This window comes from Anabrus simplex, chromosome 4 (genome assembly GCF_040414725.1).
Source record: "Anabrus simplex isolate iqAnaSimp1 chromosome 4, ASM4041472v1, whole genome shotgun sequence".
Classification (NCBI taxonomy): Eukaryota; Metazoa; Arthropoda; class Insecta; order Orthoptera; family Tettigoniidae; genus Anabrus; species Anabrus simplex.
The window spans coordinates 133,023,779-133,043,383 of NC_090268.1; the positions used below are offsets into that span (position 1 = coordinate 133,023,779).

General features: G+C 39.8%; 1 protein-coding gene across 1 annotated transcript in view; it reads right to left on the bottom strand.

The window, feature by feature from the left end:
* Positions 1 to 3,075, bottom strand: part of LOC136871700 (coiled-coil domain-containing protein 43) — a 60,200-nt gene extending 57,125 nt beyond the window's left edge. Inside the window, exon 1 of the mRNA XM_067145216.2 lies at positions 2,908 to 3,075. Within this exon, the coding sequence (XP_067001317.1) occupies positions 2,908 to 3,075 (168 nt within the window). The remainder of the gene's footprint in view (positions 1 to 2,907) is intronic.
* Positions 3,076 to 19,605: the final 16,530 nt, after the last annotated feature.

Consider the following 19,605-nt stretch of genomic DNA (forward strand, 5'->3'; position numbering starts at 1 on the left):
TGAAATGTCTGAACTGCAATTCCTGTTGTAAATTTCAAATCTTCGAAAGACCACCCGGTAGCTAAAATTCTCAGTGTCGCAATCAAGTGTTCCTCAGCTAGTATGCTTTGTCGCATTACAGTATCCTCTTTCTACAGCTTAGAAGCTACAATACCTACAATAAATATGCTATCCACAAATCATCGTGTACATGTGTTACAAATCAAACATTTAATGTAATAACGAGGAAAATCCATACATGCTTATCTAACAGCAAATCATAATCGCTCTGGTCCATTCACAAATAAATTCTTGTAATCGTGTAGTTAATTTTATCTCAGGTGTTGTTTCAGGCGCATGTGACTAAAGCTGTCTCGCTCTATCATCCATTATTTCAACCACTTTGATAGATTTTCCTTTTTGCATGATTTAACATACAGCAAAATGCACATTCCGACAAACGCAACTGCAAACTTTCTTTTCCTCTGGACACTGTCTGCTTCGATGTCTATCGCACAGTTCTAAGTATAGCATGATCCGAACGGCAAGGATTTCGAACTAGCTTGAAAGGCCAGCGGATGAGGCATGGGCTGCCAAGAACTCTCAGATCATTCCATTAATGAGGGTCCAGACTGTTCACAGATCATGTTGCACAACACAACAGGTTTCGCGTCACAGTTAATGGCCAGCACCAGGCCTAGTCTCTGAAGGTCACACCTGACCGGCGGCCCGTCGGATCTGGCCCCAAAGGCGAGACCTGCTAAAAAATCTTTCCGTGTATGGCCAGCTAATGAAGGTCTTCTGTGACAAGGATGGAAAAGGGCTAGGATGGGGAAGGTAGCGGCCATGACTTTAATTATGGTACACCCCCAGTATTTGCCTGGTATGAAAATGAGAAACGACAGAAAACCATCTACAGAACTGCCGACGGTGGGATTCATACCCACCCTTTCTTGAATGCAAGTTCACAGCTACACGACGCTAACCACACGGCCAAGTCACTCTGTACTTATGAGTAACAGATTATTGATCTGCTAGGCTATATGCCAAGTGAAGCAAGACATTTGCATAAATGCATATTTCAGCACTGCCTAAGAGGCATAACTTCTGGAAAGTGATATGAAAGCGCCCATACACAACGATACTTGTATGAATATGTGCTGCAAGCATCAGTATCACAATGTATATTAGGCAACCTCGGTATCAATGTATCAGCTTGTATCATTGTCTGCAACACTGCCATGAAATGTTAATACCTTGAGCCGAAAACTGATACAAATTTATTTTTCAGCCAGTATGTGTAGATTTCTTTTAGGTGTGCTAATAAAATAACTAAATCACGTCTGAAGATTAGAATTTTTTAAGACAGTTTTTTAATATAGGCTAACATATATCTGCGTTTGTGTGATTCTACTTTGTAAGACTATTTCAACAGAACTTATTGAAAAATGTAAGGTATATGGACTGCAGTTTTGTTACCAAAAAATGCATCGCTTACTTTGCCCTTGAAAAAAAAACTAAAAATGTTCTAGTTCCATTCTAAAGTGAAACATCTACTCATGGAAGATATGAACCATAATTACGGTTGGCCTATTGCGAAATTTTGAAGCTTCATTGCTTTATCACATTCTTCCTTGGTGTTTTAATTTTCTAATAATAATAATGTTATTTGCTTTACGTCCCACTAACTACTTTTACGGTCTTCGGAGACACTGAGGTGCCGGAATTTAGTCCCGCGGGAGTTCTTTTACGTGCCAGTAAATCTACCGACACGAGGCTGTCGTATTTGAGCACTTTCAAATATCACCGGACTGAGCCAGGGTCGAACCTGCCAAGTTGGGGTTAGAAGGACAGCGCCTTAACCGCCTGAGCCACTCAGCCCGGCTTTTAATTTCCTTGAAGATTAAGAAAATCCTGTTGCAACCACTACAAACACTGGCTGGAGATGTAACAATTAGGTCAAGCATTTTGAACTAAAACTTGATACAAATCTCAGACACACACATCGCATTTCTCCCCAGAAATTTTCATCAGCCGGGTGGCAGGAATGAGTAGGCCTAGGCAGCTGGGAAATACTATGTAAAAAAATTAATACGGTATGATAAAATTTCAAATGAATCCCCTCAGGGCATTAACAATATCAGACAGATAAACATTATCTGAAAAATTGAACTATTTTATTGTTACTATCACGAGCAAGGCATAACAGAGTATTCTTCTTCTGTTCTACTGCTCATTCATTTATCATGTAACACTGGGGCTTATCACTTGGTTGCTGTGGAGTACCATACAGGTTTGTGACATCATGCTGAATTGAGTGCTTGCATGCAATTCCACACTAATCCAAGCACTGCTCACACACACTACATGATAGTCAAGCTAAACATTTAAACTCCAATTTAACTGATGCAATTATGCTGACAATACTTAAGACAAAACTTTCGAATTATGATTATTCTAAAAATCTACTTATAAGAAATGCTACAGGAGATAAAAGCTCCAACAACAAAAATATACTGTTCCACACTTCCCAGACATCGTTCCATACACTAGAGCGAAGAGTCCATAAATATCATTACAACACTTCTCAATTATTTTAGCTGCCAAGAAATACACAACAAACCACAGCAAGGAGAACAAATACCACAAAATACATTTACCTGCTCCTCTTTGGTTTTCTTACAACCCAATTCGCGAAAAATATCTGGTCCCTATACAAATTCAGAAGAGATTATCAACTGATTACCGAATATTCCTCCATAGTTAAAATAACAACCTGAATCACCGGCAGGTTTAAAATTCAAGGCTCAATATTATGACTCTTACAATCTGTAATATCGTGATTATGGAAAGTATTTATACACAAAATCATTAACATAAACACAAAACATAACCACACTCCAACGAAACAGGGCGCAAAATACCTACTGTAATTTCTGATAGTATGCCCTCCAGGGCTTCAGTCTTGTCTTCGATCGTTTCTTCTTCTCCTTCTAAAATTCCTTTAATATATGATCCGAATACACCTTCATCAGTATTCAATTCTCGTAATTTAATACTCAGCCATGAGTCAAAATCATCTTCACCGGCTGCCATGTTTCCATACAATTTACCAAAAATCAATGTGACCAATTCCACACACGAAATCTTTTGCTGTACAAGTAATCCGAAGTATCTCCAAAGAGTAAGTGGCTTGTACAAAAGGTTGAACAAAACCAGGGCTGAACAAAAATGAAGCGTAATCAGCTCACATAGGCAACATACTATAATAATAAAACGAATTATAGTATAATTTGGAAATTTTGAACCGATCTTAACTATACAATATCAAGTTGATAAGTGTCAAAGCCCAAACGGGCAAAACGACTTTCACTTATTTCCCCGTATTGTACTGTGCCGAATGGTTTCCTTTAACCAGAATACAACCATAGCAATCGTCATCAACTGTGAAAAATAGAATATTTGAAATATAGTATATACTCCGAAATTACAGGATGATTAAAAACATTGCAATCTTACCAACGTATTCGCATCGTGATATATGTATCCCATCAAAATCCTAAATCCCTTGGTTAATAATCCATATTCTAATGATATTCCGCTGTAGGGACGGGTAAGTATCGTACCAAATAGTAAGCTAAACAACTCAAAGAAGAAGATATTCATATTTTGGCGTCAGGAAGTCAGTTAATTTTGAGTTTGTCAAGAATGACAAGCAACGAGCTAGAATAACATAGAGAGGCGGAAGCGCTGCCTGGGTGAACCTAATAGAACGAACGTCCGCCATGTTTCCTGTTGTCACACAAGCAAGGGAGCATGGCCTTTAAATGACGAAAATTGTAGAAAATGGGCATTTTAGAATCGCTGGGGGAGAATTAAAGTCCGTTGCCGAAAGCTTGAAGCATGAAAGCGAATACCGCCACTTCATCATATTGCAGCACGAGGCCAACATCACGATCAGTTGATTGTAGGGTAGTTCGAAATCATCGCACAGTGACATACGAATAGGCCTCGAAATCGGAACAAGAGCGTTACCCTGCTTGGATGTTGTGGTTAAGCGTAAATTAGAATAAAAACGATGGACATAAATATTTATGACCGGAAACCTTAAAATCATAGGGACCTATAATAGGTTACAACCTCATTCTGTTAATATTTTTAAAATTATTGCATCCTCTTGAGTACTGTGTTCCTTTCTTAATCTGTTTACCCTCTCGGATTGGTTTTTCCCACGGACTCAGCGACGGATCCCACCTCTACCACCTCAAGGACAGTGTTCTGGAGCGTGAGACATTGGGTAGGGGGATACAACTGTGAGGGAGGGCTGCACCTGCTATGCTGAACAGGGACCTTGTGGGGGGAGAAGGAAGCGGCCGTGGCCTTAAGTTAGGTACCATCCCGGCATTTGCCTGGAGGAGAAGTGGGAAACCACGGAAAATCTCATCGAGGATGGCTGAGGTGGGAGTCGAACCCACTTCTACTCAGTTGACCTCCCCAGGCTGATAGAATCCCGTTACAGCCCTCGTGCCCCTTTTCAAATTTCGTGGCGGAGCTGGGAATCGAACCCGGGCTTCCAGGGGTGGCAGCTGCTCACGCTAACCAGTGCACCACAGAGGCGGCCCATGAATACTTTACCACAATAATCGTTTAGTGTAATTATTTATTATGATATAGCGGGGATATCATGTTTCTCCCATTGCCATATCATACTGGGATTACTAGCTTGAAAGTTGTCCATTATGAAGTGTGGCATAGTTTTAAAAACCAAGGCAACAGACATCTACAATAAAGGCTGTATACATTTCAAAAATAGCAGTAAAATGCTGTATTTATCATACTTGGTGTACGTTTGAACGAAATAAGTGACTTTTTGTGGTTACTTTTTCTTGGTGGTGGGCGTTCCATTTCCTTTATTTGTAAATGTGAATGAAAATTAAATAGGGCTGAAAATGTACAGAGCATAAGCAACGGAATTGAGTGGGATACCATTTATCTCTTTTCGCCCTCACAACGCATTGTTCAGTTAATTCCTTGTTCTTTAAAAGAAATCTGAAACAAAATTCGACAAATAATTACCGTGGCTATCCGTACTTTCGCTAAGTAAACAATAAAATGGATTTAATTACAAACAGATATTACAAAAAGGAATCTCGGCTATAATTCAGTAATACTTACTTAAAGTACGATATATCCTTGGTTTTATTACTCCGATTAGTACAACCATACGCTGAGCTTACGGCTGGCATTCTTGAAAGCGAGAATCTATCTTTTCACTTCTTAAAACTTAGGGAATTAAATTGGCATGCACGATCTCCCTGTCACCTCAACGTATGCTCTCGCGCCAATTCGCTTTGTTTTGACAACCGATAACATGGCTGCCCCTTATCAACTTGCTTCAAGCAGGGAGCGCTGATGTCAGGTATACAGCCCCTCTATGTTATTCTAGCTCGTTGATGACAAGGCAGTGAATCCAAGATGTCTGACTGGTGTTATTTGTTACTTTATTCTTCTTCTACTCCTCCTTCTAGTTCCTATGAAAGTTTAATTGCAGCATATGGGCATATAAATACTTCTTCTTCTTTTACTTATTTTGTGTTGTTGGGCGCTGCACACACGATATTTACCCAGTCAGCAAATGTACACTCGCTTGAATACTATAGTCTCTATTTTTTTTATTATATGAATGTTACATGTATGCGTATAGAACGATTGGTTATTATTATCAGAAGAATGTATGTTGAAATTACGAAGAACTAGATACATCACATAGAGTAATTTAAATTGTGTGAGAGTATTCAAAGACAAATGTTACATTGATTTAAGTAGTCCTTGATGGCCAGCAGTCAGCACAATCACGGCCGACTGGATCCCTCGCTGAGCTCCTTATACCGGCCTTGACCAAGGCCCCACACCGCTGGCTGCGCAGAAGCGTGTGACTGGGGAAGATATGTCCATGCGCGTACCGCCATGTTACGAGCACTCCACAGCTCGCCGAGGAGACCGTAGTATGGAATTCATGCATTAACTTACATTTCGCACATATGAAAACACGTGCCCTGGTAAATTAATGACAGCCTACACAGACTACCATGTACACACGCAATATATATACATAATATCAAGACTGTGGTAAAATTAAAAAAACTTGTGCACAAAAACTGAGCACATTTTGCATTGTACTGAACAATCTACACAAATCCTTTGGGTAGCGTATAGGTGGCGCACATAAAATAAAATAAAATAAAATTTAAAAATAAGAAAACCTTTAGCAGACTGAATAAGAAGACTGAAAAGAACACTACTAACAAAAATAAATATACATACATCCCATTTGAAATTCAGTCCCCGAAAACAGAAAAAACTAGTATATAGGCCTAGCGGTACTTAAACATAATCATGTCGCTCATTTTAATACAAGGGTCATGTTTGTAACTGATATGTTTGAACATTCGGAACAGATACATGTAATTGAAACTTAGGCTATATATAGCTTTATTGAAAATACGAATACATGTTCAAATGACAGCGGTTTACAACTTAAGTACGATTACATATCGCGAGAGAAAAATTGCCCGTCTCTCAGCAGACTGGAGAACACATTAGTTAAATATTTACAAACTCCTGTACCGATAACAATAATCTTCAGTATCAACAAAACCTGTGAAATAAAATATTTCTATGAACGGTACATAGCTTATCATTCCTCTCTGATAAGTCATTACAGCAAATTTTACACAAGTCTCTGAACAGTTTGTTTAAAAAGCACATAACCGCGAAAATCTTTCTAAAATATCAGATACATTTATCATTTTCTGAGTATGAAATACCGGCTCCGCGGTGTAGGGATAGCGTGCCTACTACTTACCCGGAGGCCCCGGGTTCAGTCCCCGCCCAGGTTAGGGGATTTTACCTGGATCTTAGGGCTAGTTCGAGGTCCACTGAGCCTACGTGATTACAACTGTGGAGCTATCTGCGGGTGAGATAGCGGCCCCGGTCTAGAAAGCCAAGAATAACGGCCGAGAGGATTCGTCGTGCTGACCACATGACACCTCGCAATCTGCAGGCCTTCAGGATGAGCAGCTCTCGCTTGGTAGGCCATGGCCTTTCGTTTGGTTTGGTTTATATATGGTATAACGTAATGGTATGAGTAGAACTTAAATGATCATTTCCGTGTGATTTGGATTTAGGAGAACCTAAGAGATAAGTTATGATACCAATAAATCATTTTTCAGATAATTGATAATAATTTGAAGCAATACCTTACACTAATATTAAGAGGGTTTCATCAAGCTTTATCAGTCATATCTTACGGATTCTAGGCCCAAGTTTATCAAATTTGTAATACCGGTACACAGTCTGTACGAAAAATATGTATGCTTTTTCAGAACAGCTGTTTAGTTCTAAAAAATTATCCCCGATGAATTGGAAAGAGGCAAAGAGGAAAAAGAAGCCTAAAAATTCTAAATTTAATGTCCATACTTTGTCTGAATCAACCATCTTGTAACCTGTTTAGTTTTTGATATGGTCTTTGAAAGTCATTTTTTAACAGTTCAATTTCTACTCACATGTGAAAAGAAATACCAGATCCAATCTGATAGCGATCTGTACAAATAAAGGTTGCACACGAATTCACCCTGGTGAATACGGTACCTTTCCATTCCACGCGTAAGGCCTAACTTACTTCCCTTCAATATTGCCGAAAATGTAACTAGCGCGTCGTACAAGCTCTCACATTCCTTGAAGATATTTGACAATATAGTATCACTCCGTCACATAATACTACAACAGATCCACTAACAGACATGATTCAAATCGAAAACATGCAAGAGACCGTAAACATTACCATGTGCTAACCATGCATTCGAAGATGAAGCGCCCGCAACATGGCGATGCGCGAAAGTGTTCAATATTCCGCATAGCATCAGCGCGCTCTGTGAGTCTAGATAAGTAATATTAAAGTCTTTGGCCTTGACAATCGCTTGTGAAGCCCAGCATAAAGCTGTAATTGGAAAGTTTCACCGTAATGCCGCTGGAGCGCTGGCCTACTACCCATTGACAGGAAGCTGTATACCGCAAATTGCGCCATTTCCAGTTTTATTTATATGGTTTTGCTGTCGTAAATGTTGGCAATGTGTTCGCAATGAGGTGCTTGTTGGCTTTATATTGAGAACTGATAGTTATGCGCTAGTGAGTTTATTTTTTTATTGTGTAGTGTGGTGATTATATTTTTTAAATTGTGTTTACAAATCTTAGAAATTGTGACATTCTTGTGTACCTTTTCATATTTCGAGCAGAAATTTTATGGAAAAAGAACAAAGTGATTTCTCGCTGTAACTTCGTCCTGAACAAGGATTTTAATTTATGCGCTAATTCGATTTTAATGATGTGCTGATTTGCTTTTCTTTAACTGTGTTAGGAAATATTCGAATATATATTGCTGTGTGCCTTTTTTGTATTCCGAAAAGGAAAAAAAGAGCAAAGGGACACTATCATTTCATGAATTCTCTGTAGACCAGGACAAAAGTACGGAGTGGCTAAAAGCAGGTAGCACTCTCATCTTAGATTTTCCGTTCCTATTTCGGGTATTTACCTTCTTCCTTTCTTTCTTTCTTTCTTTCTTTACCCCTCCAGGGTTGGCTTTTCTCTCGGACTCAGTGATGGATCCCACCTCTACCACCTCAAGGGTAGTGTCCTGGAGCGTGAGACTGCGGGTCGGGGATACAACTGGGAAAGATGACCAGTGCCCCCCAGGCAGCCGCAACTTCTATGCCGAACAGGGGCCTTGTGTTGGGGATGGGAAGATTGGAAGGCATAGACCAGGAAGAGGGGAGGAAGCAGCCGTGGCTTTAAGATAGTTACCATCCTGGCATTTGCTTGGATGAGAAGTGAGAAACTATGGAAAATCACTTCGAGGTTGTCTGAGGTGGGAATCGATACCTCCTCTACACAGTTGACCTCCCAAGGCTGAGAGTGGACCCCGTTCCAGCATTCGTACCAATTTTGAAATTTCGTGCCAGGACCAGGAATCGAAACCGGGCCTCCGGGAGTGGCAGCTAATCACGCTAATAAGGTATTTTTACCCATGAATTTTCTTTCATAGAATAATCCTTTAGGCGGTGTCGTATTTGCCATATGACACCAACACAACACATTTATATTGTACCAGGAAAAGTTGTGGGCAAAGGGCATGAGTAGGACCTCAGGGAGTGGAACTGGGTTTTGGAGCCGATACAGAGAAGGATAGTCTCGCAGAGCGAATAATAGATGGTAAATAATTGTTTTTAAAACAATTTATTAATTTCTCACCCTGCGGTATGATTGTTGACTCAAAATTTATATTGAAATTAAATGTTGAAAATAATCTTCTTGAAAAAAAATGGCATAAATATCATTGGTTTCAAAGTCTTTCATATGTGTGAATTTCCACCTAAAGTCTTTTTAAACCTAAGCACACTTTTATAATGGTAAATGGATATGAGAAATTATTAATAGTTTTCAGTTCTCAGTTCGTCAATCTCGTTATACAGCACACTTGAAATCCTACAGTCTTTCTACGAGAAATGAAATTGAAATTAAATTTATCACTTTTGAGAAATTATGGAAATTGTTCACACGCGACACTGAAGTTTCACTGTTCAAAATAAATGAAAAAGTTTAGTCAGTTTGTTACTCACTTATGACAAGAACTGTTGTTACCAAATGTCGAAAGATGGACATCTGGAATGTTCCACGTAGAATCAGGATCGGCGATGTTGACGTTCCCGATGAGGTGATGACAGCTGGAACTGTTGAGTTTCGCACACGAAAATTCATTTAGTGCGACTGGTTATCACTTACACTGTTGAACACTATTTATGGCGTATGAAGAATCACAGTACTTTCTGTACTAAATACAGTTTACAGTCGTTATTGAAACGTTCTTAATCACACAGTTCACACTTGAAGAAAAAAAAAAGAAAGCAAGTCGATAAGCACAGTCTGTGAACACAGTCATTAAGTTAGATTTTCTGCTAATCCTGTTATATTAACTCAGAAAAGTTCTTACTTTTTCATTCAAAATATTGATGTGACGTGAATAAAGAAATATAATGCAATACTCGAGAGAAAAAAAATAAGTTCTGGTGATTCTTAAGTATTAGGCTCTGTAGAAGTTTAATGTTACTTGACGTTGCCTAAGTCCACACGTAATGAAATAGTTAATATTTGTACTCCAATAAGTTCACTCGTGTTACAGTCTTAAGTGTCTTTTTAGGATTATATTGTAATCGCGACGCGACATACTAACTGCAGTGCGACGTCCTTTATCGGCGATAGAATTTCGCGTTCTGGAGATACGACGAAAGTACTTCTACCGTGACTGCGCGAACATACTGTACGCGGGCCGGTCTCTTCACTATCTCACTCACACAGTTGTCTGCTTGTCCTTGTACGGTACTGTACTGTACTGCACTGTACTGGTTTGCGGGCTATCTGGCCTTGACATATATAGATACCAGCGCAGGGAGGGGTGGCAGCTCTCTCTCGGCCATGTGACCGTAATTACGTAATTTCGTTGAGACTTTAAATTGTTATAACTCAACAACCGTTTGATGAATTAATTTGAAATTTACAGGGATTAACTTTTATGATGTTTGCTATAATTCAGCGTTTGTCCCGTTGAAATTGGTTAAGGTGTTAAAAAGCTGTTAAAAGAAAAATTCTTTCGAGAAATATCTCTAGGGGAGGTGAGCTTCGAGCGACAGGTGACGTCACTTGACTCCGCCTAGCGTACTCGTAGGGTCTGGCACATACTGGAACATTCTTTACATGGATGTTCGTACGTCGGTCGGATCTTTAATACTGGAAATAACATTTCTTTCAATTAATATGGACCAGGACCTAGGCCTTCCTGGTACAATATCCAAGATAATCTGAACTTTAACATTTAAACATTGACAAGTAAGAATCACTACTGCTATGACGGTAAGGCCAACGTATGAAGTGTTGTAACCTGAACAATGGGGCCGATGACCTAGATGTTAGGCCCCTTTAGACAACAAGCATCATCATCATAATCGTCCGACTCGTTGGCTGAACAGTAAGCGTACTGGCCTTTGGTTCAGAGGGTCCCGGGTTCGATTCCCGGCCGAGTCGGGCATTTTAACCTTAATTGGTTAATTCCAATGGCACGGGGGCTGGGTGTATGTGTTGTCTTCATCATCATTCATCCTCATCACGACGCGCAGGTCACCTACGGGAGTCAAGTAGAAAGACCTGCACCTGGCGAGCCGAACCCGTCCTGGGATATCCCGGCACTAAAAGCCATACGACATTTCATTTTTTTTCATCATCATAATCGAGCAGAGAACAGTTTACAATTTAATTACTCAAAATACTCTTCTCTCGCGGAATTTTTATTTAAATTATTCTTTTTTTCGCTATTTGTTTTACATCGCACCGACACAGATTGGTCTTATGATGCCGGTGGAAGAGGAAAGGGCTAGCAGTGGGAAGGAACCGGCCGTGGCCTTAATTAAGGTACAGACTGATGCGAACATGGGAAACCACGGAAAACCATCTCCAGGGCTGCCAGCAGTGGGGTTCGAACCCACTATCTCCCGGATGCAAGCTCACAGCTGCACGCTGCGCGGCCAACTTGTTCCACCCTACTGCATTTCAAGTAAAATTTATTGTCTGAATTTAGCACGGCCAACTTGCCCGGTGTTTAATATTCTAGTGAAAGATATGTATGAAATGTACCGGTAATCTGAAACTATACCGGTATATAATGAAATGAAAATTTAAACATGTTTGAGTCAAAATATTAATGTTATGCATACAACGAATATGGAAAAAGTAAGACTTTTGTTTTGTCCAGCCCTCTTCCTGAGAGAAGCGCTTGAAGAATTTTAAAACTCTAATTGAACTATGATTCTTAATCTCAATATTAACATCAGAAGAAAAAAGTATTGTGGTAAGTTCTGCTATGTATCTAAACGCTATGATAATAAAAACGATTACTATTATTCCTCACAATTAAGGAACGGAACGTCAGTTGGACTACTCCATCCTCCGCAGTTTCATTTCACGACGCTATTTTGGCACATATCAATGAAAGTAGCCTTTAGTAATAATCATTTTAACAATATTAGTCAATGCAACATACTATTTTATTCTCTAAATTAAGATACATCGGCAATCAGAGTCAATATATGAAAGTCAGCTGGACTAAGTCATCTCCCCGCAGTTTCATTTCACATCATTTTGGTAAATATCAACGAAAGTAACCTTTAGGATTAATCATTTTAACAGTATTAACCTATGTAACATTCTCCATAACTCTAAATTATGATAAATCGGCAATCAAAGTCAGTATATTTTCCATAAAGAAGTATGCATTTCTACCGCGAATAGGTCGGCCGCCAGCGCCACGTGTCGAGCTGTGTAACTACTCCGATTACAGTGCGTGGACCCGATTGTCAAGGCCGGTAACGAGCTAGCTAGAGCTAGAGTCGCCCGTGGCACAATTTCCGGTGTGAGATAGGATACTAGTTAGAGATGGGCACTATCGACTGAAAATCGCTATCGACTAGTCGGGCGATAATCCCTTCGAACTATCGACTAAATAGTCGAATGTTTTCAGTCGAACAAAAGTATTCATTACTTCCCGTCGAGAAGACTGAACAGTCGAATGAAAGTATTCATATAACGCAAGTAGTCAGTCCATGAAAAACATTCGAATGTTTCCAGTCGAAAATCTCCGTATCAAAAGTGGAGAGTCGTACTTTTACGAATTCGACTCATTTTAACATAATTTACCAATAATTAGATATCACTTGTATAGACACCCATTAAAATCCGATTTACGCACTCGTTCGTACACGGGGCTAATAGATAGAGAGATGCCCTTAATACGAACCAACATCATACGAATGGCCTTTCTTGGTGCTAAATGGACAGTGAAACGTAGAGAGACGACAATGAGGCTCTATTCCCGAACAATGCTAACAATAATAATATGTAAAACGCGTTGCTGTAGTACACAATCAAGATATACTGTATATGAGAACAGCCAAACACAATACTACCGTATTTTCTAGATTATTATAGTTATTCAGATTATTATTATTATTATTATTATTATTATTATTATTATTATTATTATTATTATTATTATTATTATTATTATTATTATTATTATAGTTATGCCTTATGTATGAATAGGGCTTAACGTGATTAACATAAACAAACATGCAACGAAATAAAGAGCATATAAACGACAAGAGAAAATCGCCATATATAGTAGGTACGTACATATGAAGTTAACATAATTATATATTACATATCCGAAGTGACCATAAACCGATAGTTCCATTCGCTTCCATGTTGCTGTAGCTTGAGTGCGACTGAATTCAGTCGACTTGTTTTGTGCTGACTGGACAGTGAAACGTGGAGAGATCCGTGGCGGGAATGCGACTGAATTCAGTCGAATTGTTTTTTAAAGTAGTCGACTATTACGATAGTTTAAACTATCGACTAGTTCGATAGTTATCAGTCGATAGTGCCCATCTCTAATACTAGTCAAGAGACACATGTGGGAAAGGCAACCTTTTGTTCTAATAATCGTTGAAAGAGAATGTTTAGTTGTGAGTTAAATGTTTTACATTGTAGAATAATGTGATTAGCATCCCCGATAACGTTACCACAATTACATAGCGGTGAGCCATTTAACTGAAATCGAAATTTATAGGCTGGTGTGAGTGCATGGTTAAAACGAAGGCGAATGATAATGGTAACATGCCGACGTGTGTATTTCCCTTTAGCAAACCATGACCATAAACAGATAGAAGGTTGCACATTAAAATAAAAACCACCCTTTAAAGTCGCAGATCCTTTCCAATCGTCCTACCATTCCTGACAAAGTGCATGTTTTATGAGAGGTTGAATATCGGTAGCGGGAATAGCGATGTTACAGTTGAACCCATTTCCTAAAGCAGCGTCTTTGGCAAGTAAATCAGCTTTAAGATTGCCATTAATATTAGAATGGCCTGGAATCCAGACCAACGTTATATCCTGATGGTTTTGGTCTAGGTTAAATAATAGTTTTTTAATACTGAGGACATACCACGAACTTGGACTTTGAGTTGATTGTATGCATTTTAGAGCACTCTGTGAATCAGAAAATATGATGGCTTTTGGTATAGCATGACGTTTGACATTAATAGGGCCTGCCGAATGGCGAATGCTTCAGCAGTGAAGATAGAAGCATGTTTTGGTAGTGTGAATTTACCGGAGGTTTTAGATGAAGGTATATAGTAGGCTGCTCCGACACCTTGGTCATTTCGAGAACCATCCGTGTAAATACTTAATGTATCCTGATGAGGAGATAGGCATACTGGGAATGGAAAAGAAATAATATGAAAAGATTGTATGTTTTGTTTGGTATTTAAACCGAATTGGGATATAATAAGTTGTGGTTTATACAATGATACAGAGTATGGGAAGGAATAATGAGGTAGAGAGGGACATTTAATGACTTGATTGTTATAATCTCTAATGTTTTCAAAGGCTGTTAAGAGGTCAGGCGGTTTTAATTTAGTATTAGGGTATTTTTGAAAATATTCCGAGAGAAGTTGTAATTTAGGAAATAACAAATAGGAGGTAAGCGAGATTTTTCTTAGTAAGAACTTGTTTGCTAGAAACTTTCTCCGTACGAACAACGGCATTTCTCCAGTTTCAACCAGCAACGCATTAGTGGGGGTTGATTTCAATGCACCAATGCATAGTCGTATCGCTTTGTATTGAATAACGTCTAATTTATGGACAAGGGTGGCAGATGCCATGTTAAAAAAGAAGCATCCGTAATCTAACCTTGATCGTATGGTATTCTTGTAGATTGTCAACGCTAGAGTTGGGTCGTTCATGAACTAACTAGTTCATTTGAACGACTCGTTTATTTGAACTAGTTCGAGTTCGTTCAAATATTTTAAACGAGTCGTTCACGCGAGCAGACAGCATATTAAAGGAGGACGAAGACGTAAGCAAGCACCATCTATTGTAAATCTTACGTACTAGCTCACGTCAAGCACGGAATACTATCTCTCTTGCGCCGCTGGTGCTGTTGCTAAGACAGCTTTACCTAGTTCATTTGAACGACTTCGTTCATTTGAACGAAATGCCGCGAGGGCTGCTTGTATGAAGACAGCACAAATGAACTACCTCGTTCATTTGAACGAAATGCCGCGAGAGCACAAATGAACTACCTCGTTCATTTGAACGACAAAATAAGCACGCACGAAAATGGCCAATGGCGTGCCGTGTTAATGATCACCATGACAGCGCATTTCTCAACTGGTGATGGAGCAGGGAGAAGAGTTATAAAAAATTAGAAAGTTTACCTGTTTCTCTCGTAGATGACTTTTCTCCACCTAGGCAGGCTGGCGGCGCCGCTGGGCACTGGGCAGCTGGTTTCTGCTCGTGCTAAGCGCTCCGCAAGACGATGAAGTACCAAGTTCACAGAATGTCGTACTATTCGCCTAGCTTTGTAACTGAGCGCATGTTGGTTCGAGTCCGGTCCTATGCAAGATAGGTCCACGAAACACACGATGGGGTGATAATGTCGCTGGTTTACCTCTTATAACAACGATACCCCACATAATATTAACGAACAATACCGAATTCGAGGTTCCTCAGAATTCCATTACGAAAAAAAAACCGTGTTCACCGTCTGGCACTTACGTAAGCGTTCTATCATACACGACAGTTGTGGGGAATAATACACGGGCACCGGTAAATAAATACTCTGTCTACACACAAAATAAATAATGTCAACAACGAAATCACACGCATTTGGAGCGGAGTAGCAAAACCATGCTAGCACATGGTAACAGATACAAGACATCAGTACACATAGGTTATCTTAAGATGCGATTGACACAGAATACGCGAAAGTTTTCATCATTTCCACCATCATAAACCACATAAAAAATACGCCTTAAGAATATTTTCTCTAAACAAATACATCTTAAGCAAATAATACCGTAAACTACGCTAAGGTGAATCAGGAGTGAAAATTTGGCTATTTCCCTTCAAATAGGCCTATCAATATTTCAGTTTCGGGCTTTAAAAATGGTTCAGTGTCCCTGTATAAAAATGTAATTACTATCACCCTACAACCGTTTTTGCAGCTCCAAGCCCAAATTTTAAATTTTGAAAGGAAGTGGTCATGTGTGTAACAAGTGCACTCATTCAATTGCTGTATAATAATAATAATAATAATAATACCGAGCTCGATAGCTGCATTCGCTTAAGTGTGGCCAGTATCCAGTATTCGGGAGATAGTAGGTTCGAACCCCACTGTCGGTAGCCCTGAAGATGGTTTTCCGTGGTTTCCCATTTTCACACCAGGCAAATGCTGGGGCTGTAGCTTAATTAAGGCAACGACCGCTTCCTTCCTACTCCTAGTCCTTTCCTGTCCCATCGTCGCCATAAGACCTATCTGTGTCGGTGCGACGTAAAGCAACTAGCAAAAATATAATAATAATAATAATAATAATAATAATAATAATAATAATAATAATAATAATAATAATAATAATCATGTCCACCTCTGTGGTGTGGTGCTTAACGTGATTAGCTGCCATCCCCGGAGGCCCGGATTCGATTCCCTGCTCTGCCACGAAATTTGAAGAGTGGTACGAGGGCTGGAACGGGGTCCACTCAGCCTCGGGAGGTCAGCTGAGTAGAGGTGAGTTCGATTCCCACCTCAGCTATCCTCGAAGTGGTTTTCCGTGGTCTCCGCACTTCTCCTCCAGGGAAATGCCGGGATGGTATCTAACTTAAGGCCACGGCCGCTTCCTTCCCTCCTCCTTGTCTATCCCTTTTGACCCCACCTACTAAGTCCCTGTTCAGCATAACAGGTGAAGCCGCCTAGGCGAGGTCTAGTCCTCCTCCCCAGTTGTACCCCCCGACCAAAAGTCTCAAGCTCCGGAACTCTGCCCTGAGGCGGTAGAGGTGGGATCCCTCGCTGAGTCCGAGGGGAAAACCAACCCTGGAGGGTAAACAGATAAATAAATAAATTTATTATTATTATTATTTTAAGTACGCTTCAGCTACCATGTACAGGCATTTTGATTTGACGTTCTGCTTTATTTCACCAGGAGGGTGATCTGACTGACTGAAGGTAAACACCATATGTGTTACCAGAGATCTTTTACATGCCGATATCGCACGATATAGTTTCGAACGGATTTCTTTCCACCCTTCAAACATCGGAGTACTTCTGCCTGGTTTGAACCCCACAATCTTGCGGATCGGAAGTAGACTACTGATCTACAGAGGGAGTTTTGCATTCCCATTAACCTATGTACGTATTTATTGTCACTTTGTCGCATACAAAATATTTTTCTATCATATTCCTTCGAAATTACCATACATTCTTATGATCAAGTGAATAGAGCAAAGAACTACGCTTTAACAATGGTGTGATGAAGACAAATTGAAATTGTGTATCTCCTACATTTCTTCCCTGACAACGAAACTATTAATTACGTCTGGGTTAAGAATCAGCTGACCGCATTTCAAGATCATAATGTCAGTCACAACTCACTGTAATATGTTGTAATATTAATGGGGAATGTTTATCGATGAGGGAATTAGATTTTTCATACCAATAAAGCATATCAAAAGTTAATGGGCTTCTGATAAATTCACGTGCATACACCCTATCATCGTCAGTGGATAGGGCCTGACACAGTCCACTCTGATGAGTGTAATGTCAGGCCTAAGACGAAACTCTAGTTTTACACAGCAAACGCCTTAAAGGACTTACATCTGACATTTTATTAGTTAGCTATTCAGGAACATCCTTTAATAACAGGACGTTTCATACGGTTCGTCCTCCCAGCTCTTTAACAGATAAAAAGGACAATTATCACCTTAGTGTAATGTTTTCCCGTGTATAAAGGCAGTAAATACAGTAGCTTCTTCTCTCTCAAACAGCTGATTCATACGCCCCTTAAAACCACCGAGCTTTAAACAACGTAGGAGGTGGGGTGGGGTCAAGGCTGTATGGTTTGCCATTCAATTAAAGGAAGACGAAGACGTATGCAAGTACCATCTGTTGTAAAATTTACGTACTAGCTCGCGTGCGGTACGGTAAACTACCTCTCCTCACGCCGCTTGTGCTGTTGCCAAGAGAGCTCATAATAAACTACCTCGTTCACTTGAACGACGTGCCACGAGAGCGTTGCCATGAAGACAGCACAAATGAACTACCTCGTTCATTTGAACGACTTCGTTCGTTTGAACGACTTCGTTTATTTGAACCAACGAGCTAGCTCGTTGATTTGAAGGAAATGCGGCGAGAGCACAAATGAACTACCTCGTTCATTTGAACGACAAAATAAGCTCGTTAAAAAATGGCCAATGGCGTGCCATGCTAATGGTCACGTGACAGCACATTTCTCAACTGCTTATGAACTACCTCGTTCATTTGAACTAGTTCATTCGAACGACTCAAAGAGATGAACGGTATCGAATGAACTAGTTCAAGCAAATGAACTGACTGGACCCATCCCTAGTCAACGCCATGACTGGGTCCGCCCCCCAGTTCCTCCTTACGATAGCTATGAGAATATTTGAAAAGTTATTTGGTTTATAGTGCAGGGAATCAAAATGATATTTCCAGGTTAACTTATTATCTAAATATATATTATCCGCACACTTTATCTTGGTGCATTTACACCCTAGTGCTGAATCGGTCGACCTCGGCAATCTTCGAGATTCGTACTGGCAACCTTTGAAACACAAACTATGAATCGCTTAAGCATCTTTGTGCGACATCTGGCGTACACTTTACATACTAGTACTGTTGTTGTTTACACAACAAAGCCAAAGTAAAGAATTCATGCTAGGAACAAGATTCGCATCGGGAAATGTTTTATAATGTTATATAATGTGTATGTGACATAGTTGTTGGCTTAAGATGATAACGGTTTAGAAATTTCATATCGATCGATCATATTCTCGATTCAATTCAGATTTCATTTTCATTCAGTTGGCAGCACCAGACAGCACTATCGATACCGGGACAGCTCCCTCCTTACTCCTCACCCCCGTACACAAATGCGTCAAGATAAAGTGTGCGGATAATACCTAAATATTTATAGGTCGTACGAATCGGAATGATTAATGTACTACTTTGTATTGGTGATAGATCATAACTTCGTTTATTGGTGAATACCATGGCACCACACTTATTCTGCGAAACTTCGAATCCATGGTCATTGAACCAATTATTTGCGTTGTCTAGTACTTGTGAGATGGTTTGTCTGGCTCCCAATACTGTACTTTTAGTAACGTATATTAGGACATCATCCGCGTACGTAATTATGCGAGCATCACGAGTAATGAGTGTTTCTAGATCCTTGAGGTATAATCAAGACCGACTACAATATATCAGACCGTAATATCAAAACCAAGATGGTGGACGTCGTGGGCACAGTAGCTTCCGACTGATAAAGGTTAGGGTAGCACGCAATAACTTCATTTCGACGATAAACCAACTCACGATTTTCGGAGATGTCGGAATTTAGTACCGCGGAAGTTGTTTTACTACCAGTAAATTTACCAACACGAGGCTGACGT